Source organism: Puccinia triticina, chromosome 4A (assembly GCF_026914185.1).
Source record: "Puccinia triticina chromosome 4A, complete sequence".
In the NCBI taxonomy this organism is placed as follows: Eukaryota; Fungi; Basidiomycota; class Pucciniomycetes; order Pucciniales; family Pucciniaceae; genus Puccinia; species Puccinia triticina.
The window spans coordinates 5,322,089-5,344,250 of NC_070561.1; the positions used below are offsets into that span (position 1 = coordinate 5,322,089).

The 22,162-nt window shown below is 49.9% G+C and overlaps 1 protein-coding gene across 1 annotated transcript in view; it reads right to left on the reverse strand.

Annotated features, from left to right (window-relative positions):
* Positions 1 to 1,318: 1,318 nt before the first annotated feature.
* The window catches only part of PtA15_4A604 (uncharacterized protein), a gene marked incomplete at both ends in the record, with an annotated part of 28,896 nt that continues 8,052 nt past the window's right edge, over positions 1,319 to 22,162 (reverse strand). The window contains 9 exons of the mRNA XM_053168506.1: positions 1,319 to 1,371; positions 1,464 to 1,491; positions 1,596 to 1,985; positions 2,072 to 2,496; positions 2,571 to 4,062; positions 4,148 to 4,293; positions 4,555 to 5,046; positions 5,203 to 5,317; positions 5,385 to 5,674. Coding sequence (XP_053019708.1) covers positions 1,319 to 1,371; positions 1,464 to 1,491; positions 1,596 to 1,985; positions 2,072 to 2,496; positions 2,571 to 4,062; positions 4,148 to 4,293; positions 4,555 to 5,046; positions 5,203 to 5,317; positions 5,385 to 5,674 — 3,431 coding nt within the window. The remainder of the gene's footprint in view (positions 1,372 to 1,463; positions 1,492 to 1,595; positions 1,986 to 2,071; positions 2,497 to 2,570; positions 4,063 to 4,147; positions 4,294 to 4,554; positions 5,047 to 5,202; positions 5,318 to 5,384; positions 5,675 to 22,162) is intronic.

Here is a 22,162-nt window from a genome sequence, read left to right on the forward strand (position 1 = left end):
TGGAATAACAGCTTGGCATCAGCATCCAAGAAATTGAAGCAAGGATGTTGGACGCAGCACTTTCTTTGGGACAAAAAGTTACACATGTGTACTGAAATCAACACCCTTTCACCAAAGCTTGAAGTTGTTCCCATCCTACAGCTCACATTCCTTCAAGTCCAGCCTCACTGAATTCATTTGGCTGCACCTCTGGGATGCTCGGGATGCTCAAAGGGGTTGCATGACTCAATCAAACCATTTCTCTTGTGTGGTTGGGCAACTGACCTGGCTCAGGTTGGACAAAAGGGCACAACATTGTGTTCTTCTCTAAACTCAGTGGCTACTGTGTCTCAGCCAACCAACCTATATATTTGATTGCAGCTAAGCTATGTTTTGAACTGCACTAATGCTCTGGTTAGTGAATTCTGCCTTTCTTTTCCCCCTCCCCCCCACTTCCCCCACATTTTGTTATTTGTGACTCCTTTGACCTGCCAATTTTAGTTTATTTTTTCTGATGCTGGAGATTAGTTTTTTTTTTTCTGCAATGTCATGCATCCTGAGGGAAGAAGAAAAATTAAAATGAGGCCTGTCCTGATTGGGTGTTATTTTTCTTTTTTTGAGTTTTCTCAGATGTGTCAAACTGTGGTGAATGTTGAATGAGTCCCCTTGAATCTTTTGAACTGACTTATTTGTGATCCATACTTCAAATAAGAAGAAAGCAAAGTTTGATTTTCTCAAACTTACGGGTCTTTGTCAAGTTCACCCAGGCTGTTCTGCAAAATCATGCAATGGTTGTACAGTGCCCTATCAAGTGTTTAGGGTGGTGCCAAAGCTTTTCCACTAGACCTCTGGCTAAAAAAAACTCATAGGAACCTGTACATACCTGGTAAAATTGCTTTGTTGAAAGGTTTTCCTCCACTGAAAAGTGGGAGAAATACTATGGAAAGGTTTTCAAGTTTGAATTTGAGCTTGGTTGCCTTTTGCTGTGCTGGGGTTTGCAGCGGCGAAGCCGCCTTGGCCTCTAGTTGTAGCTAAAATTAAGATATCTGTAACTACAGGGTAACATAACTTCAAAAGTTAAGTTACAGTTACGTTCCCAATTACGGGTAACGTAACGGCCCACCCTTGTTTTAAGTGGCCAAAAAATCAATCTACATCACCTTTGCATAAAATTGTGTCTTTACACATAAAATATAAACTTTCAGCAGCGTGAGATCTTGAGTGCATGTAAGCTGAAACAAGATGAGAGTACAAAAAAGAAAAAGGTACCAAAAACAACGCAGCCGAGATATCGATATGTGTTGAAGTTGGGGATGAGAATCAGGGAGAAAAGAGAGGCTTAGGAGCCCGGTAAAGCTTTGACGGTTGTCAATCGGACGGCCAACGCCAATACTAAAGACAACGAGAAATAGATAATGAGAGATCAGCCATCGGATCCGGTGCACTTCTTACTATCGTAGAGGAGGGAGGGAAGAGTGACTGACAGGCTATGTTTTCAGAGGAGGCGAAATACTGCAGTCGACAGGCAAAATCGATGAACAAAAAAAAGGAAGAATTGAAAAGAATCCGTTAACCATCAACACACGAGAGAGAGAGAGAGATGGAGGGGGCTCAACGGTGACCATGTCGACATGAACTTGAGAATGATGGTTAAAGTTCTGTTCGAACTTCTTGAGAGCGTTTTCGGCGAGGAGGAACTTATCGTAGATTTCCTGATTAGAGGGTTTGCCCGTCCTGGAAGACTGAGCTGCCGCCGCCGCCGCTTTCTTCTTCCTCTTCCTCTTCTGGTCATTCTCGTCGTCGTCGTCATCGTCGTCGTCGTCGTCTGCATTATCATTGTCATCATCGTTATGTTGTCTACTGTCTCGGCCGGACCGGCCCCGTGAATTGCCCTCGTTGAAGATGCTTCCGTCTTGGAAGGCTAGGTTGAAGCTGTGGGCGGACTTTGTGAAGTGGGAGGTGTAGGAGGCAAACATGGAACATGCGGTCGTCAACTTTTGATGGATCTACATGGATCCAAAAATATATGACGGGTCAGTGAGTGTTGGATGTTCGGAAAGAAAAGAGAGGAAGATGGAAGAAGCTAACATGCCTTTAACAATTTCGAATTCGTCAACATGCATTCCTTCAAACAGGTATCCAAAAAGTCCCGGTGCTCTCTCAAGAGGCCGTCGACGGTGTCCACCTTATTAGCGAGTCTGAATTCTAACTTGCGATAGTTTTTCTCGAGCACCTCGAAGCAGATGAAGTTATAAAGGGACTGGACAAAGCTGAGCATCTTAGCCCGCAGGTTAAAGATCCGGCGTTTCCAGGACTCCAGTCGAGGGTGGACTTTTGAGGAGGATTTCCAGGCTGTAGATTTGATGTGCTCAGTCCAGGAGATCGTGAGGGATTGCTCAAGGTGCTTGAGGTGGAGTAGATACCTGAAGATCAATTGGTAACGCAAGATTGTCTTCCGTGAGATCACCAACGAGAGCGGGAACCGCACCGTATAGTCCAATTGCAAGGCATCGATTCCTATGTGAAATACGCATCAGTCGGGCAAATCAGCCTCTTTAGCCTACTCCTTCGGTGTAAAAACAAAAACAAACCATTCAAGCCTTCTTTTTTAGTTTCTCCTCCTCCAGTCGAGCTACCTCCTCCGCCCTCGCCAGCGGCGAGCTCAGCCAATCCAGTACCGATGGTATCCAACGCCTCCGCATTCTCCACGCTCCCTCCAACGCCGTCCCCACCGCCGCCGCCGATGCCACTCCCGGCGCTCCCGCTGCCATATAAGCCGCCATTGCCGAAGTTGGCGCCTATGAGACCGGTGACGCCGACGATGCGGAGGAGCCAATCGGTCAAGCTGGTGGTAGCCATGGTCACCTTGACGTCCTCCTTGTAAGGGTCGCTTGAGCTCGAACTACTCGGGTTACGGATGGCCAGATCAAACTGGTTTTGGAGCCGGGAGACATTGACGTGTCTGAGTTTCTTGCCCAGTTCGTAGGAGGCCGAGTCGAGGAAGGTGGTGAAGCTGTCCCCCTGAGAAAGGAAGAAGTGATGCTTGAGCGAGCGCAGTCGACCCAGTAAGTCTTCCGATCTCATCAGCAGCTCGAGTAGTGACCGATTCGCCGAAACATAAGCCCGGTCGATCAGCCCGTAGAACCAGTCGTCGTTCATCTTGATCAGGCCGGCCGAGCCTTCCGTGTCGGGGGCTTGATCGAGATCGACCTCAAACTCGTCCGTCCGTCCCTTCACCCCGCACTCCCGGATTACGTTGACATACTTGCCCGCCAGCAGGATTTTCACCTCCCACACTTCCAGGAAACGAGGCAGCACCGCGCCGCCCCAGACGCCCTTCTCCCGCCGCCACGAGGCCTTTCCCGCCTGTGACCATCGTCCTTCGTGGCCCTGGGTACCGTCGGTGCCCCCATGGCTGGTCGTAGGAGGGCCGTCGGCCCCTCCCGCCCCGACGGCAGATGCCCGGTTACGTAGGACATACTTGCGCTCCCAATACTCGTCGGTGAAGTCCTCATCGAGCGTACCGCGGGTGATCGACTTGCTCTCCTTGATGATGAACTCGTCGTAGGGGTCGTCCAGGATGCCCTTGGCGACCCATTGGATGAGCATCTTGCAGTACGGCTGGGAAGCCTTCAGCAGTAGGTCCGAGTAAAGTTTCAGTGCTATCGGGTCGCCCAATGAGCCCATCACTCGCTCCTCCAGGATCGCTAGCACCTCCCCTCCCTTCACCATCGCCCCTTCGGCCACCCCACAACTCGTGCCGCCTCCCCCACTGCTCTGGCCCACCCTTCGCGCCCGCGTCGTCTTCCGCCGCCGATCCGGGTCGTACTCCTTCAACACCGCTTTCAATCCCGGATCCTGCTCCCACTCGTCCTCCTCCGTTCCGTCCCCGTCCCCACCAGCACCATCTGATGAAGACGATAACAGATCGGGAGAATATAGGCAAACTAGCTCGGTCGTAAATGAGTACAATAGCTTAAGGGTGTGTAACATATCGAGGACGTAGAACCAAAAGCGCTGGAGGGTAAAGTCGGCCGATCGGTTGAATTGATCTTCCAATTGAACGACCAACGTCATGTAATCCTATGACATCCCCTCTGAATCATTAGTTGTGTCTTTTCTGGACAGTGCTTGTGAGACGAGAGCGGAAATTGTGGAGCCAACTTACCTTCAAAATGTCTCGAATCGATGCACACAACGCGTGATTAACGAGCCCGCAATCTAGGTGACTATGAGCTGCAACAAAGGCATCGATCGAGGTGTAGTATGTCGCCAATGGCAGGATCCTTTCGACTATCTCTCGTAACGATGGATCTGGATCGCCCTCAAATTAAGCACATTCTCCCTCAATCAGCATCTTGTCATTCACTTTCATTTCTTGGAGCATGCAGTGATGTTGATTAATTCGTCATGTCTTTCATTTGGGTCTATGAATTTCCAAAAGAAACGATAGAGTTTGTTGGGAAAGGTTGGTCTCGAGAAGGCTTTCCCAGATAAGAATATGAGTTTGATCCAAGCGAGATTTTTTAGACTGAGGCACGAAAGGAAAAGAGAGAGGAAAGAGCGGTGACAAACCCAGATCTTTATCAATAGAGAATCGCGCGCCCTGGAGTCTTTCGAAAGGGTCGTCGGGGGAGAAGTTTTCGTGGTACTCGATGAATGTGCCTTCAATACCGAGGAGAATGAAGAAGAGGTCTTCGATGATGACGAGTTCCTGATACTCGATCCCCGAGGGATGTTGAAGCTCATCAAGATTATTGGAGGTTGAGGGGATATGATCCAAGATTTGTCTGAGGTTTTCCTTCTGTCTGGTCTGGTTCTTGGGCTTGGATGACCGCTGAGGACGGTGGTGTGAGTCGCCAAGTCGCAGCTTATTCAAGAACTCGCCCGTTTGGTCCGCGTCCATCGACTCTTCCTCCTCCTCCTCTGACGCTTCTGATTTCGCGCCCTCATCATCGCTCGTCTGTCGGACTGGTTGCTGGCTCGTCCGGTGGCTCGCTTTTCGTGGCGTCAGCGCTGGTAATCTTGAGTTCAGCGGCGCGTGCGAAAACGAGGATGGCTTGGAAACTGTGTTCATCGAAAGTGGGTGTTTTTCGCCATTTTTTGTTGATGATAAACCAGAGGATCAGTTCTTTTTTCACCAGCGTTTCAAGAACAAGCGGAGGACCGCGTGTTTTTTGTCCAGATAATTTAGATCGAATGTTTTTGTTGAGGTGGACTCACCCGTTTGGTGGTGTTTAAGACTGGATTTATGTTTAAGTCTCTCTGATCGGGGGTTAACGTTGGCTCTCGACTGTGGTCTTGAATGATCGCGGACACTAGCGATAGCGGAAGAGATCTATGTAGGATAAGGTCAGAATCAGATGATAGTAAGAGGAGGGAAGCGGACTGCCTACTTTATCGACTTGCTTGGCAGACAGCCCACCGAACCTGGTGGTCGAGGAGGGCAGATTCGTCGATCCCGAGGGGGTATGCTGAGCGAATACGGGGTTCCGGTGGTGAGGGGTGGGGATGGGAGTGGAGGAGAGTGAGGCGCGGTGGGCGGAGGCCGAGCCGGCGGTGGCTGCCGTCGGGGTGCCGGTCTGCTTCGAGCTGGGCAGATGGATCGAGACCCGGTTCTTGGTCGAGTGGCTCTTCCCGCTGGGCTCGAGGTGGTTGCTGCTGCCCATTGTTGTGGTTCGTGCCCAGAATCGAACTGAACACACCTCCGCCGGTGGGAGGGACTTTGCACCTTTCTCGCCTGAGACGATTCCAAGGTTTGGCTGAGCGCAGCCTCGTTTGCATCACCACACCCTCATTGGAGGCGCTGGACCGACATGTCCGACAACTTTTTTTCCCTTTGTTTTTGTGTTTCTTGCATTTTTTTATCAATGAGGCCCCAATTATAAACAACTTTTGAAAGTATATTCAAATATAACTCCGTTTGTTTTGAAGGTCAGTTATAACTCGATCATAGTAAAGGCCCCGTTTGGCAGCCGATAACCACTGCTTCTCTATAACCACCCCGGTTGGTTTCCTTTCTTTCTCATTTCGATTTTCGACGCCGGTGCGCGACCCGGATTGGTTTTCTCTTCTCTTCCTTTGCCCATTTTTCGACTCTGGTGCACGACCCACTTTTAGTTTCTTCCCTCTTTCTTTCTTTTCTTCCCTTTTCTCTCCATTTTTTAGCCGGTTCTCAACGCCATACTATTATACGTTATTGGAGTATACGGACCTGCTACATGGATACAGATCAGCGCCTGGAAACAGGACAACTGAAAAATCAACTCTAGTCATTAGATAAAAGGGCCTCACTTTTGAAAAAAAAAAAAAGGAAGAAGAAGGGAAGAGATCCTTTCATCCCACTCACCAGGGGAGGATTTGACGCACTCTCCAGAGAGTGCCTGACTGTAATTTTATGTTGTTCTGGGTCTGATGTCAGTTAGATGTGTATTAGGAAATGATTGATAAATTATTCAGAAGTCAATAGGGGGGTTCACAATAGGATAAAAATAAAACTTTAGAGCTACTTTTAAGGCCTTTATGAACAATTTTTTAAAAAATGAAGAAGTTGCTCTGATTCTCAGGGGACACCCAGTCCTGCAGATCTTGCCAGATTTTTAAAAATTGGTTGATAAAGGCCTTGAAATTGACTCTACAATTTTATTTTTATCCTATTGTGAACCCCCCTAATGGGAAGTCTTTCATAATTTATGAGGAAGTATCACAGGACCTCATGCAATGTTGTATAGAACTGTTTGATTCCTTAAGGATAACTCAATTACAACCTATAATGAAATGATATTTACTCAATGCCCAATTATCAATCATTTATGGTGAACTAGAGGCCAAGGCGGCTTTGCCGCTGCAAATTCAATGGCCATCCCGCCACTTTCAATCACCCCTTCCCTTAACAGGCTAGCCATATTAGATAGGCAAAAATGATTTTAAATCTGGCTAAGTAGACTGTTGTGAAGTATCCCCCATTCCCTGCTAAGGAACACACACTCCATTGCATCCCATGCATGCAAAAAATCCAAAATTCTCATTCAAATCAATTTCATGCAAAAAAAATGTATTGCATAAGTCTTAATCTGAGTAAGTCAAGCCACAATGTTTCTGTGAGACTGATTAATTTATAGCAAAAATGATTAAAAAATCCAAGGACAATTTGATTATGATTCATCTAATCACTTCATACTCCTCCATATACAAGCAATCTCTCTCCATGATCCCCGCTGTCTGGTTGTGTGACCCATTCCATCTGGAGTTTGATCAATGTTTCCGGGAGGAGGGCCCCAGGGAGAAGCATCTGGAGCGGGTGCAGCAGGGATTGCCATTGACACTTTCCAATTACTGTGTGCAGGGGCAAGGGTGTTTGGTCAGAGGGGGCTGGACTTAACTAAGTCCCTCCTGGGTGCAAAGTGCCCGCCTCTGAATGAGGGACTTGCAAAAATATTTTTTTTGGCATGTCAGGTTTGCTCAATGTACATGAACAGGCAAGAAGCCTGCACATCTATCAGTATTTGTTTTGTTATATATCACCCCACCTTAATGGTCAAGAAATCAGCTAGCAAGAAGGCCTCATAATGGGTAAGATGTGGGTCCCTAGGGGCATTGTCTCACAGATTGCAATCATCATCAAAAAAAGCAAAGTTGCTTTTGATTTCCATCCTCTGTACATACACCTGTCAGAGCTATGGAAAAAAAAAGCAGACTGATGTGTCACTTTTTGCCTCAAAGGAACTGTATTCACTTCACTGTTTCAGGGTACCTGTGGGATGTCTGTCAGTTTGGGAGGGGGCCTTCAACCTAACTTAGCTAATTTCCTCCTCCTCAGAGCAAAGCAACCTCTGAAGGAGGGACTTATGTGCTATGTGGACCCCACAGCCTGAGCAAAGTATGACTTTTGGTGGGGACTTTTTTAGAATCAATCTCACTCATGCGCCTCTGCACCATTTTTGATATTGTTTACATTTCTGGGGCGGCCCAAGATGTTGCTATCTTTCTACCATTTTTTCCCATCCTCAACACCTCTTGTTGAGCTGCAATCAGAGTTGTAACTTCATGGATTTCATATTCTGTACAGTGCAACATGTGTGATACGGGATATAGCCAACTAATGAAGTTGCAAAAAAAGACATTTCACTGTCATTACATATCCCTAAAAATAGCACAAAAGGTGGAAAGATTCTCCTAGATGTTGTGCATCTTTTGTTCCCCTACAACTCAATCACATAATGTGATGTGATGAAGCTACACAGGCTCAAAAATGGCCAAGTTGCCAATTCTCTCAGGCCGCGGGGTCCACTTAGTGTATAAGTCCTTCCTTTGGAGGGTCCCTGCGGGACGGCGTCCCCCCTCCAATAGAGGGACTTAGTTAAGTTAGGCCTTGCAATCGCAAGCGGTACGGCAGGGGAAGGGACCATGCGACCTGAAGTGATGGGTGGGGGAGTCACATTCTCACATGGGTCAATCTAAATGCACGCCACTGTTTGACTAGATGCACGCCAAAAAAGTGGCGTGCACGCCTGTACGCCAAAATAAATGGCGTACAGGAGCAGTGCACGCCATTTTTTTGGCGTGCATCTAGTCAAAAAGTGGCGTGCATTTAGATTGACCCTTCTCACATTTACTCTTGATTACCGGTCTGACTGGTCATTGAGAGGAGATGTGGGTCCCCTCGATGACTGGCAAAGGCCGGTCATCAACAGCTGTTAGTCCCCACGATGACCGTCACAAACCAGTCATTGAGAGCTGTGAGTCCTCTCAATGACCGGTCTGTGCCGGTCATTGAGAGGTGGTGAGTCCCCTTGATGACCGGTCTGACCGGCCATCGAGAGGTGGTGAGTCCCCTTGATGACCGGTCTAACCAGCCATCAAGATGACCGGTCTAACCGGCCATAAAGAGGTGGTGAGTCCTCAATGACCGGTCTAGCCGGTCATCGAGAGGTGGTGAGTCCCCTCAATGACCGGTCTGACCGGCCATCGAGAGGTGGTGAGTCCCCTCAATGACCGGTCAGACCGGTCATTGAGAGGAGATGCGAGTCCCCATTGATGACCGGCAAAGACCGGTCATTGAGAGGAGATGTGAGTCCCCACGATGACCGGCACAAACCGGTCATCGAGAGCTTCGAGTTCTCTCAATGACCGGTCAGACCGGTCATTGAGGGGACTTGCATCTCCTCTCAATGACCGGTCTGACCGGTCATTGAGGGGACTCACCACCTCTTGATGACCGGTCAGACCGGTCATTGAGGGGACTCACCACCTCTCGATGACCGGCACAGACCGGTCATTGAGAGGACTTGAAGCTCTCGATGACCGGTTTGTGCCGGTCATCATGGGGACTCACATCTCCTCCTTTGCCGGTCATCGAGGGGACTTGCATCTCCTCTCAATGACCGGTCTGACCGGTCATCGAGGGGACTCACCACCTCTCAATGACCGGCTAGACCGGTCATCGAGGACTCACCACCTCTTGATGGCCGGCACAGACCGGTCATTGAGAGGACTTGAAGCTCTCGATGACCGGTTTGTGCCGTTCATTGTGGGGACTCACATCTCCTCCTTTGCCGGTCATCGAGGGGACTCGCATCTCCTCTCAATGACCGGTCTGACTGGTCATCAAGAGGTGATGAGTCCCCTCAATGACCGGTCTGACCGGTCATTGAGAGGTGGTGAGTCCCCTCGATGACCAGTCAGACCGGTCATTGAGAGGAGATGCGAGTCCCCTCGATGACCGGCAAAGGAGGAGATGTGAGTCCCCACAATGACCGGCACAAACCGGCCATTGAGAGCTTCAAGTCCTCTCAATGACCGGTCTGTGCCGGCCATCAAGAGGTGGTGAGTCCTCGATGACCGGTCTAGCCAGTCACTGAGAGGTGGTGAGTCCCCTCAATGACCGGTCAGACCGGTCATTGAGAGGAGATGCAAGTCCCCTTGATGACTGGCAAAGGAGGAGATGTGAGTCCCCATGATGACCGGCACAAACCGGTCATCAAGAGATTCAAGTCCTCTCAATGACCGGTCTGTGCCGGTCATCAAGAGGTGGTGAGTCCCCTTGATGACCGGTCTGACCGGTCATCAAGAGGTGGTGAGTCCCCTCCATGACCGGTCTGACCGGTCATCAAGAGGCGGTGAGTCCCCTCGATGACCGGTCTGACCGGTCACCAAGAGGAGATGTGAGTCCCGTCGATGACCGGCACAAACTGGTCATCAAGGGCTGTGAGTCCTCCCAATCAGCGGTCTTTGCCGGTCATCGAGGTGAGTCCCCTCGATGACCGGTCATCCAGAAGAGATGTGAGTAGACATAGTGATAGCCCCCTCTTTAGGCCCACAAGCTGACCTGTAACCACCCAGATGGGTGTGTACAGGCCAGCATTGTGCCTGCCCAGGCGCAGGGCCCTGGCAACCTTCAGGGTGCAGAGCATGAGGGCCCAGGCTGTGTGCAGCTGGTCGGATACTTAAAGGGTGTGGGGGAAGCTGTTTGTCCCCCCAGGGGATGTGGTTTTGTCCCACCCCCCTCCCTGGAGTCCACTAATCACTTGATTAGGGCCTCCTTGATTACATTTTTGACCAACCTTCTTTTGCCTGTTGCTCCGGCAAGGGCTGGAGGGTCAATCCGAGGTGCCCTCTGGGGTGTTTGGGGATTAATTTCAACAGTTGTGGGATTTTTGCTAATGAGCACAGGCAAAAACTTTGATCTTGCCTTCTGTGTTTCTGTGATTTTAATAAACTTGGATTTATCCAAGTTTATTAAAGCCTCTGAATCACAAAAAAAAACTTCAAGGGTTTCCCCTACAAATCTCAAAAAAAAACAAAAAAAATCAAGGGTTTCCCCTCTACAACTTTCAGAAAAACTCCCTGAAGGGTTTCACCTCTACAAATGCCAAAATCAACAAACAAACACAATTTTACAAAAAAAAAAAAAAAAAAAACCTGCAACCAGCCACCTAACATCAGCAAGCTGATGCACCATGGCCCACCATCCATCCCTGTCTAGCAGGGTTAAAAAATGGTGAGAGGATGACCCCCAGCGCGCCCGCATTGAAGGCATTATGCAAAGGGGGGCCACCAAGTAGAGCCCCTCAAACTGCGCAAGTGCAACAGCGGAGGGGTTGAGAGCAAACCGCACACTGGAAGTACAGCAGCAGAGGACGCCCTGGGGATAAAACAAGCACAATCCTCTGGTTTATATACCCATCGGACTCATCTGCCCAGCCCTCGCCTCCTCTCACCCACTTTTGCCCAACTCCAGCCTGGCCAACAACGCCACCGCCACGTCCCTGCCTCACATCTGATTGTGAGCCTGTGTCTCTTATGTGACAGCAGGACACAAGAAAAGAGAGGGGGAATGGTTTGGATTTCTTGGGATAAAGAAATACAAACAGAGAGAGAGGAAGAGAAAGAGAAAGAAAGAGAAGATCAGGCCTAGACTTTAAGTCTTTATAAATTGATCTGGGCTATTCTCAACCTGGAAAAGTTGGATGCCAGCTGTGCAAGGCCAAGAAGAGTGCAACAGCCTCCACTCACAACAAGGAAACGTTGGTGGGATTCAGAAGTAGGGTTACTACTCTGCTCTGGTTTTGTAGGTCTTAACCAGAGATAACCTTTTGATCTTTTAAGATTGGAAAAGTTGAGGAAAAGAGGAAGCAATCAAGAGCAACAGAGTTTCACTCTGGATAAGCAAGGTTCAGAGAAAGAGTTTACTTACTGTCAATATCCTAGGCGCCTGTGACGGTAGGTATACTGGGAGTGTAGTAATCTCTTTGGTGGTGATCCTGGGTTATCTGGGGTGTGTTTCTGGTGTGCTGAAGTCTGTAGATCCTCCTCAGGCAAGGGGGATCCTGACTTCGAAAATTTTCACAGTTTGCTTATGTAATTACATATGTACATGTGGTTTGGCGCGCCTGGTAGCGCTGACACGTCACAACTGCGCATGCGTGCCACAACTCAAGAACTCAGGGAAGGAGTATAGTTACAAAGAATTGATAAGTTGTAACTAGGGTTAAAATTGCATGAGGAAACAGAAAATGAAGTCAAAACAATGATATCTCTTAAGATGAAAAAGATATGAAGTAATTTCATATGTAATAAGTAGAAAAGAGGCAGACTTTAGGTCAGCTGTGTTGACTCTAAGGCTGACACTGATCAAGAGATCCCGCCCTTCGATCCCTGCGCCATGCTCCTCATTGCCTAGACTCTGGCAATGACCAACAAAAGTTATCTTTTGTTACTGGTTTCTCTGTCCCCTGCGCCACTCTTAACAGTTCTCAGAACCAGAAATTGTCACAAAGCAAACCCAATCCTCGCCAATACTCACCGTATCTTACTCAGTGTTCTCAAAGGTTTGTCATCACTCTCTCTTCTTCCCCTCATCGCCCTTTTTCTTTGACAGCATATCAAGAGAAGAAAACACACTGGGTGGCACAACATCTTGGACTTACTTGACAGCCTGTTTTTCAAACAATTGATATTCTGGCAGTTGTACGAGTTAGTGCCCCCTTGGTCTATTGCTTGCTACTTGGCAAACCCTTCTGGTCAGTACCTCTAAGTGCATAAGTCCAGGCCTCATTAAACTGACACGGGGTTTTCTCGCTTGAACAGATCATAGGCTTCCCTTCCATCTGGGGCTCATTAATATCCCAAATCCGTGCTATCCTCCGATTTGTCTGTGCTCCCTTTGAGAAGTCTCCAGCCTCCAATGCAAAATCAGTCAGGACGCCCAAGAGGAAGCCTGAAGCTTTGCCGCCGCGTCGATATCTGGGGACGCAGACTTTCTTCCTTGGGTTTGTCCTACTATGCGCTTTCTGAGCACAAAGCCAAGACATAGCAACCCGTTCCGACAGACAAATCTGCTGCTGAACGTTCCCTCGACGACGCTGGTGATATTTGTGGAGCGGTACTATTGCTCGAGGCGCATAAATGAGACTACGTGGGAACTGGCGCGATGATTGAGAAATTGAACACGCTCAATGGCTGGCTGGTCTACTCAACCACCTGCCCAGATCCGTTCCTGCACTGCGGCTTGTGTTGGCCTCCGTTGAGCATGGTCTTGGGCTCCGACCATCTCCTCTTCACCCTCTCCCGCCTTGTTCTCCAATATGCCACCTTATTACTTGCCATCGGGATCATGGCCACTGGGTCCAGTCAGCAAGAGATGAATTGCCGGGTCTGGCAGGCACTTCTTGGCCGAAAGCGCTCAGAATCCATCCAAGCTACAGAGTCTCCTGGATTCTGAACTCAAGAAAGCATTGATCACCAGGGGAGATATGTTCCCACTCCCCAGGGAGTGCCAGAGCTGAATTTTATGTGATTTTTGGTCGGATGTGAGCCTGATGTGGATTAGTAACTCATCCCCAAAATACTAAATTGGATGGGGAAGTTAGTGAAAAGTCAGTCACAATTGATTTGGAAGTCAACACAATGTTGTGTAGAATTCTTTTGTTTTCTATGTACAACTGTAGGAAGAAATATGATGAAATGATATTTCACCAAAGTCCAACTCATCAATTGCTCCTGTTTACTGATTTTTAAGGATAGCAAAGCAAAATCCCCATTCTCAAAAGTAATTCCTCCAAAAAAATGGGTTTCTTGTAATTCACATTATATGCCCTGATGTACAAAATCCAAGTTTATTAAAGACACAGTTTTTCCAAAACTAAAAAAATCAAGATCAAGGGTTTCCCCTTACAATTACACAAAAAGAAGAAAAAAAAACATGGGTTTCCCCATTAACAAAATTTCAAAAAACAGTTGCTGGGTTTCCCCATCACAAAAAAGACACGCAATTTCTCAACCCAGCCTTCCAACAGCGGCAAAGCCGTGCCCACAGGCTCAACACCCAGCCCGTGTCAAGTGCACGGGTCAAAAGTGATGGACGTGAAGGCCCCCGGCCCACAGCAAAGGCTGCAGACCCGTGGGGGGCCCACTCTTTGCCCCTCAGACTGCGCATGCGCAACAGCGGAGGGGTTGAGGACAACGGATAGCTGGAAGTGCAGCATCTCCGATCGCCTGGGGATTCAACTCACTGCCAAACTATCCGCCTTTTAAGCTCTCCGCTCACAACCCCTGGACTCAAATTTCAACCTACTCTGGCCAGAACGCCCGCTCCCCCCTACGCAAACGCCACGCCGCGGCCCCGTAACCGTAATGGATTCCTCAGAAACGGCGTCAGCCATTGAGAATTTCAGGATGCCTGTGTACTCTCATCTCGACCCAACCCACCCCGCAGCCCTCGCAACTGTTAAAATTACTTTGATCCCCTCACCACAGGTATCCCCAGGCATATGCAGTGTCTGCTGGAAGAAGAACGGCTACCATCACAACATACAACCCAGAGCATCCAAACAGGCCAATCAGCTTCGTCGGCCAGCCATCATCCCCACCCGCTCCTCCTCATCCCGCCCACGCCGCTCATGCCCCTCTGACTTCAACCCTGGCTGCGCCAGCGCCAAAGCCTTGATCACCAATTCCCATTCAACCCTCTCCCACAACCCCCGGCTCTCCTGCTTACCCTCACAACTCACCCTGGCCGCCAAGCGCAAGGTCCGCATTGTTAAGAAGAGCGTGGCCAAGGCCCACATTGAAAAAAATGTGCTACACCAACGCAGTGATATCCCCAACTTTGCCTACATCTCTGAAGAAAATGATAGGCTCTACGATCACCCCTGTCTCTCTGCCCCGCCCCTCTCCATCAGCAACAACTCAGGCCAGCCCTCGCCACAATCACCTGTTCACTCGGCTTTCCCCAACTGCCTCACCCATCTTGGCCATGCCCTTGTTCTAATATGCTGACTGATTAACAGATTAGGTCTGCTCTTTCCTTTTCCCCTTCTTGTTCCAAAAAACCAGGGTGCGCTGACCAATGCGCGTGATTTTCCCAGTCTCCACATGGTCAATAATTTACTCGAGTGAGGTTAATTTCTGAGCTGAGCCTTCCCAGTGATGAGATGCACAGGGACTGGAGACAGCAGACACGACGCCGGGAGTGGATGAGATGGTGGAAGGATTAGAATTGCATCTGTCAGAGAGAAAGAAAGAAAACAGGAAAACAAAGAAAGAGGAAAAGAGAGAAAAGAGGAAATGACAAAACATACCTGGAGACAGCAGACACGACGCCGGGAGTGGATGAGATGGTGGAAGGATGAGGAAAGGAGATCCTTCCACGTCTGCTGCCTCCAGTACACAACCAGAGAGAGTGAAACTAATGTGAAACCTGACAAGCTATGTGACATGTGTGTAGCATCAAGAGAAAGGAGATGGAAGAAGAAAAAGACAACCCTCCAGCTCAACACCCCCCCTTGCTTCAGACATGGAACAAATGGAAAGAAAAGAAAGGAAATAAGAGCAATGAAGAAAAAAAATATAGGAAATGAGGAAGATAGGGATTGAGAGAGGAAACTGGGTTAGGTGACGATTCCAAACATGAGCCGATGCCTGTCAAGAGCAACCCTGGGAAGCGGTTTAGTCAACATATCCGCCAGCATGTCTTTCGTCGAGACGTGTAGCAGCTCGACGTCCTTCTCTTGCACACATTCTCGGATGAAGTGGTACCGAGCGTGGATATGTTTGGTTCTTGCATGATGTTCAGGGTTCCTAGCTAAGGCCTCCGCTCCTTCGTTGTCCACGTGAATAGGGATCGCGGTGTCCGGAAGGAGACGCAACTCAGTGAGGAGGTGACGAAGCCATAATGCCTCCTTGCAGGAGTCCGAGAGAGATTTGTACTCGGCCTCCGTGCTTGAGAGAGAGACGGTGGCTTGTTTTCTTGACTTCCAGGAAATCACGCCGTCTCCGACGCGGTATGTGTATGCTGACGTTGAACGACGATTGTCGCGGTCTTCAGCCCAATTGGAGTCCGAGTAGCCGGCACATGACAAGTCTCCACCCAGACGCAATTTGAGGTTCTTAGTCGAGATGAGGTAGTTGAGCACCCGCACTCCCGCCAGCCAATGTGCTTCCGACGGGTCGCGGAGATGTTGAGACAGTCTGTTCACTGCGAAGGCAATGTCCGGGCGGGTGCATTGAGAAACCCAGAGGAGCGCGCCAATGAGTTGTGGGAAGGGTCCTGGGCTTTTCGGATCTTCAGGCCGCCTGTGAGTGAGGTTCTTGAAGTTCGAGTCGGTTGGGGTGGGTACAGAGATGTGGTTTGAGTCTAGGAACCGTTCAGATAGCTCTGATATGTAGTGTGATTGGTTGAGGAAGATGTATCGGCCCGGGACATTGCGTGTAATTTTTAGTGAAAGAAAGTGGTTTAACTCTTCATCGGCGCCGATCTTGAACTTGGCACCCATTGAGGATATGAGAGAGTCCACGAAGTTGGGCTCACCAACTATGGCCAAGTCATCCACGTGGGTGGTCAGAGCTCCGACGAGTTTTCCGGACAAGATCTTGAAGTATAAGGTGGGGTCATACTTAGAATTTTTGAGACCGAGATCGGTGAGGGCCTTGTGGAGTTCAATATTCCACTGCCGGGGTGACTGCTTCAGCCCGTAGAGAGATCTGCTCACCTCACAGACCCAGTCTGGATGCTGAGGGTCTTCGAACCCCGGAGGCTGTTCCATGTAGAGGGGTTTGTCGAGGTGGCCATTAAGAAAGGCCGTTTTGAAGTCCACTTGGCGTCCCTTCCAGCCACGGCTCGCCAGAAGAGAAAGGATTAGGCGGAGAGTTTCAAGACGCAGAGTCGGCGAAAAGACCTCATCGTAGTCGAGGCCCTGGATCTGTGAGTATCCCATGGCAACAAGTCGAGCCTTCAGCTTTTGGATTGACTGATTGGGACGCCTCTTCACTTTAAACACCCATTTGGATTTGATAATCCTTCTCTTTTCGGGGCGGGGGACCAGTTTCCATGTTTGCATGCCGAGTAGAGACGCAAATTTGTCTTCTGCGGCTTTCAACCATTGATGCTTGTTCGGAGATTTGAGGAGCTGGCGCCACGTTTTGGGGGTGTCTACCTCCTCGCCAGTCTTCGCGCTCTTGGACCAGTTGCCGTAGCGGTCTGGTGCCCGACGTTCGCGACCCGACCGGCGCCTAGGTGGAGAGGACTGTTGAGGTGGTTCAAGTGGAGCGGACGGAGGTGAGCTAGGTACCGGCAAGGCTGGAGGGGGAGAGGGCGGGGGAGGAAGAGGGGATTGAGGGGAAGGAGGGGGGGGAGAGGCACGCAATGGAGGGAGAGAAATAACGGACACATCGTCCGAAGATATCGCCAACGGAGAGAGAGCCGACGGAGATTGGAAAGGAGATTTGTTAGAGGAATCTGTGTCCGAGGAAATGGTGCCAGGGTTCCTGGGTGCGTTGCCTGGAGCATGGATGGACGCGGTTAACCTCCTGTCAAATCTAGGCTGTAAGGGTACGTTGAGAGGAGGCAGGTCGCGCACATCGGATGGTTGCGGTCGAGGAGAAGCAAGGGAGGAAGGGAAAGGGGAAGGGTGCGGATTCGAGGGTGCGGAAGGCGGTGAGTCCCGAGGGGATGGAGTGATTGGGAGCGGAATCGCCGCAGTGTTGTCTTGAGGTGAGAGAGATTTAACCGGCCATGGAATTTCCACTGAGACCGGTTTCGGCGAGGACTTGAGATCTGCTCCGTATGGGAAGACAAAGTCCTCAAATATGACGTCGCAGGACTTCACGACTGAACGTTTCTCCAGGTCCCAGACGCGGAAACCATTTCCTTCCGACAGGTATGACAGCAAAATCAAGGCTCGACCTTTCTTATTGAGTTTCTTCCTGTCGGCCTCTGGGATCTTGTACCACGCCAAACACCCGAATGGGTGAATGGTTTTTAGATTGACATCGTGAGATTTCATGATTGAAGAGGGTGATTTAAATCCTACCGGAGTATTGCATGGGAAGGAGTTATAAGGGAAGATGGCGTGACGAAGGGCGTCGGCCCAGAAAGATTTTGGGAGATTTGCTTGAAGTAATGAAGTTCTGACCAGATTCCCAATTGTCCTGTTTGTCCGCTCCGCAACGCCGTTGAGTTCTGGTGAGTGGGGTGGGCCAGGTTCATGCTGTATTCCGGCTGTAGATAGATAGGACTCAAATTCTTTGGAGATATACTCTCCGCCATTATCCGTACGCAGAGAGAGAATTTTGTGTGCCCCATCTTTCTCAAAGAGGGCACGGAAGATTTTAAAGCAAGAAAAGGAGTTGCTTTTGTATTTCATGGGATAGACGTAGAGAAACTTTGAACAATCGTCGATGAATGTAATAAAGTACTTGTATCCCTCTCTTGACACAACCTTGTATGATCCGACATCTGAATGTATGAGTTGACCAGGAGTGGAAGAGCGGTGAGAAGCCCTTGATTTGAACGCATTCCGTGGCATCTTTGACTGGACGCATACGGGGCACTTTTGGACCTCGATCTCGTCCATCACTGCCGGGGAAATGTCGTGCAATTTGAGGAGACGTTTGAGAGGCTTCAGCGCTATGTGCAAGAATCTGAAGTGATAACTGAGGAGAGAGAAGAGGGGGGTTGAAGAGAAAGAGCTCACTGGCTCAGACGGCAGATAATAGAGATTTCCCCGCCTATATCCTCTTCCTGCGAGTGACCCGACGACCTTGGTGTCTTTGCTGGAATAGAAGTCACAAGAAGATTTCGTGAAGACAACGGTGATGCCTTCATCGCATAGTCCGGCGACCGACAGAAGTGGTTTGTGCAGCGCCGGAACGACGAGGGTTTTGACGGGGTTGCTACCTACGATAGAGAGTTGAGCAAGGCCCCAATGTGTTGCTTCCACGACTGAGTGGTCAGCCAAACGGACCGGGGTACGGTCTACCTTCAGTTTGAGGAGAGATGAGCCATCCGGAGTCATGGAAAGCGAACAGCCGGAGTCTATATTGATGTCCCCCCCTTGTTGGAAATCAGAAGATGCTGATAACGAAGCGACCACGTTTCCGGCCGTGACTTCGACTTCTGAGCCTGAGTAGTCCGAGTTCTCGTCCTCGTCATACTTATGAGAGGATTGGCCGAGGGTTGCAGCGGATGTTCGTCCTGCTCGAGCTGCTGGCTTGGGATTGGAGTTGGGCTTTTCCTGCTGGCTAGATTCCCAACGAGATTTCTGGGCGGCTTTATGTTCCGCTGTGAGCTTGTGTGTATTATTACACAAGTTGAGATCGTGGGAGTCGCTGTTGCATAGGGGGCAGCGACGAGGCTTTTTGGATGGTTCGGTTCGGGGTCCTCTAGAGTTGGTGGATGAGGCGGAAGACTTCGAGGGGTTAACTTTTGTGGAAGAGACGGAGATGATGTCTCCATGAGATTCGCGGTGTATGGCTTCATTTTTCAGAGCCGAGACAATTGTTGCTGTCTTCACCCCTTCCTGGTTCATGAGGGATGAGACACAATGAAGCCAGTCAGGGGGGATCGAGCTCAGTAAGGCAGCTGCATGGACGTCGTCCGGGGTGAGGGGCTTCTCTGCAGTGACAAGCGAGTTGAGGCGCTCATAAGAGTTTGCCAGAGATTCAATATGGGAGTTGATGTCGTTCCCTTCCATCCGCGCATTGACCAGTTTGCGGATCCAGTACACTCGGCCTCCGGTCGAGGAGTCCTGGTGCGCACGCGAGAGATTGTCCCAGATTTTTGCTGCGTTGTCTGCGTCGGCAAGATGACGGAGATTTGCTTCATCGACAATCTGCACCAGGACTGCGAAACAAGATCGTTATCCTCCTCCCAGGAAGAGGGTCGAAGGTTAGCGGGGACCAAGGTTAGGACATGATTAACCTTTGCTGATTTGAGCACTCGAAGAACGACTTTCTTCCAGTTGAGGAAGTTGGAGTCGGCACCCGGTGCTTTGAGAATTGGAAGTCTAGCCGTCAAGATCTTCGGGGTGGAAGCAGTCGTCGAGGATTGAATATTGACGCTGGTGTGAGTGATTGGGGTCTCTTTGTTGTTGTTTGACATAGTTGTTTGAGAGAGACAGTAAGTTGATCCTTGTGAAGTCCACCGGTGTAATCCACTCGAAAATGCCGGTTTTTAACGTGCTTGGCAAAACTGTTCGTAGCTGGAAGCTAGCTGGTGCTCATAACCTGATGAGATGCACAGGGACTGGAGACAGCAGACACGACGCCGGGAGTGGATGAGATGGTGGAAGGATTAGAATTGCATCTGTCAGAGAGAAAGAAAGAAAACAGGAAAACAAAGAAAGAGGAAAAGAGAGAAAAGAGGAAATGACAAAACATACCTGGAGACAGCAGACACGACGCCGGGAGTGGATGAGATGGTGGAAGGATGAGGAAAGGAGATCCTTCCACGTCTGCTGCCTCCAGTACATAACCAGAGAGAGTGAAACTAATGTGAAACCTGACAAGCTATGTGACATGTGTGTAGCATCAAGAGAAAGGAGATGGAAGAAGAAAAAGACAACCCTCCAGCTCAACACCCAGATGGCGCATGTGTAGCAGCGGATGGCCCGTAGCGTCCACAAACCCAACACCCGGCTCCTGACAGCCTCTCAAACGAATCAAACAAACTCAGGGAACTCGTCGATTCCCGCAAGGAGATCAACTCCGACCAGCAGAACATCTTCTTCAAATTCAAAGACTCCCGAAGGGGCCTCTTCAACATCGGTGATAAGATGTTCGCCAAATCGCCATGAAGCTCGTCGACCTGCCATGCATCATCAAATCCCAGAAAACCTTTGACAACAAACACATGTTGAAGATTGCTGACATCTGCCAGGTCAGAACTCTCTAACTGTGCTCTATCTGCTGCTGGTTGACCCTCCATCATTCGATCAACCAATCAACTAGATGATCTTGGTAGAAGATACCCCAATCACAAAGGAATCAACAGTCACCCAGGGGAACTTCAACATCCACGATTGCATCTACCCACACGGCCTAACACCACCCTTACACCACGTCCGAAAGCGATGGTTCAGGAAGCGGCTCAACAAACGGACGATCGAGACCGTCAAGAGAGCGGTGGAGAGACTACTAGAGGAGGATGGCCGGGCGGACCAAGTGATCATCAACCTCGTCAACAACGTCCGCGATCTCAGCGACTCTGAGGGCAAGGATTACCAGCCCCCTCAATCGGCAACCGTCGGATTTGGAAACCAGCCGCCTTCCAAGATCGTCTACAATAAGGCCCGGCCAAGTACCAGTCACACCAAACCCAGCTCCAGCCAACCATTCGATCCACATGGCCACCACCATCAGCAGCAGCGGCACGACAAGCGTGCCAAAGATTCGTGATCCCGTCAGCAGCATCCACAGGACCTCGATCCAGATGGCTCGGCCCAGACGATCACCGTCGAGATACCAATGGGAGAGTTGCTCGGCGCGCGCACGCCAGCCGGAGAGGAGTTTGAGGATAGAGGGGCGATGGACTACGATGACAAGGGGAGCATCAACAGCAAACTCGCGGCGGAGATCGAGGCGGGCTTGATGGAGAGTGCGGCAGCGGAAGCGCGTGCGGCGGCCGGGCTGACGGGCCCTGAGGACGAGGAGGACGAGAACGACAGCAAAGACCTCTTCGGAGACGGCGATAACGATGACGATGAGGAGGATGACGATGATGAGGAAAAGGATGATGACGATGACGAGGAAGAAACGAACGAGATGGTGGAGGACAAGCAACGGATCAGACTGCTCCAGGGCGAGCTCAAGGACCTCGAGGCCGCCGTCAGCCGGAAGAAGGTTGAGACCGCAGGCGCGACTAACTTGATCGCCCGCAAACGGTTCGAAGAGGCTCTCAAGAAACTCTACCTCGAGCTCGAGTCCAAGAAGAACCAACTTACCTCGACCCACGCCACCCTCGCGTACGTGGTGAACTTGCGCTTCGGCTTGGTCGCAATTGCTGTCCCAAGGTGATCTCGCACATCCAGCAAATATCAAATGGATAGTGGGACTGTTCGCGGATCTCAATCACTAGGCTATTGTTTTAACTGGAAAGGCATGCAAGATGGCTTCAGATGGCGTCCATCTATCTTCAAGTTTGCAAATTTCTTCAATGGGAGTGTGTGGCGAAGAGTGGAGCTGATTATCTAATTGTTCTTAACCCTCACTCTTGCTTTTCTTCCTCTCCAGAAGTGTCCCAACTTGAAGAAGCATTGGAAACTTTGCTTGCCAGGGAAATGAGTGACAAGAAGGTGAACTGGGACCCTGCCAACCAGACAACCGCGTGTCCTTCATGAACACCATTTAGCATCTAAACTACCTTTTGAGTGTGTCCTATTTGTTTGCTTCCAATCAAAGGCCAACA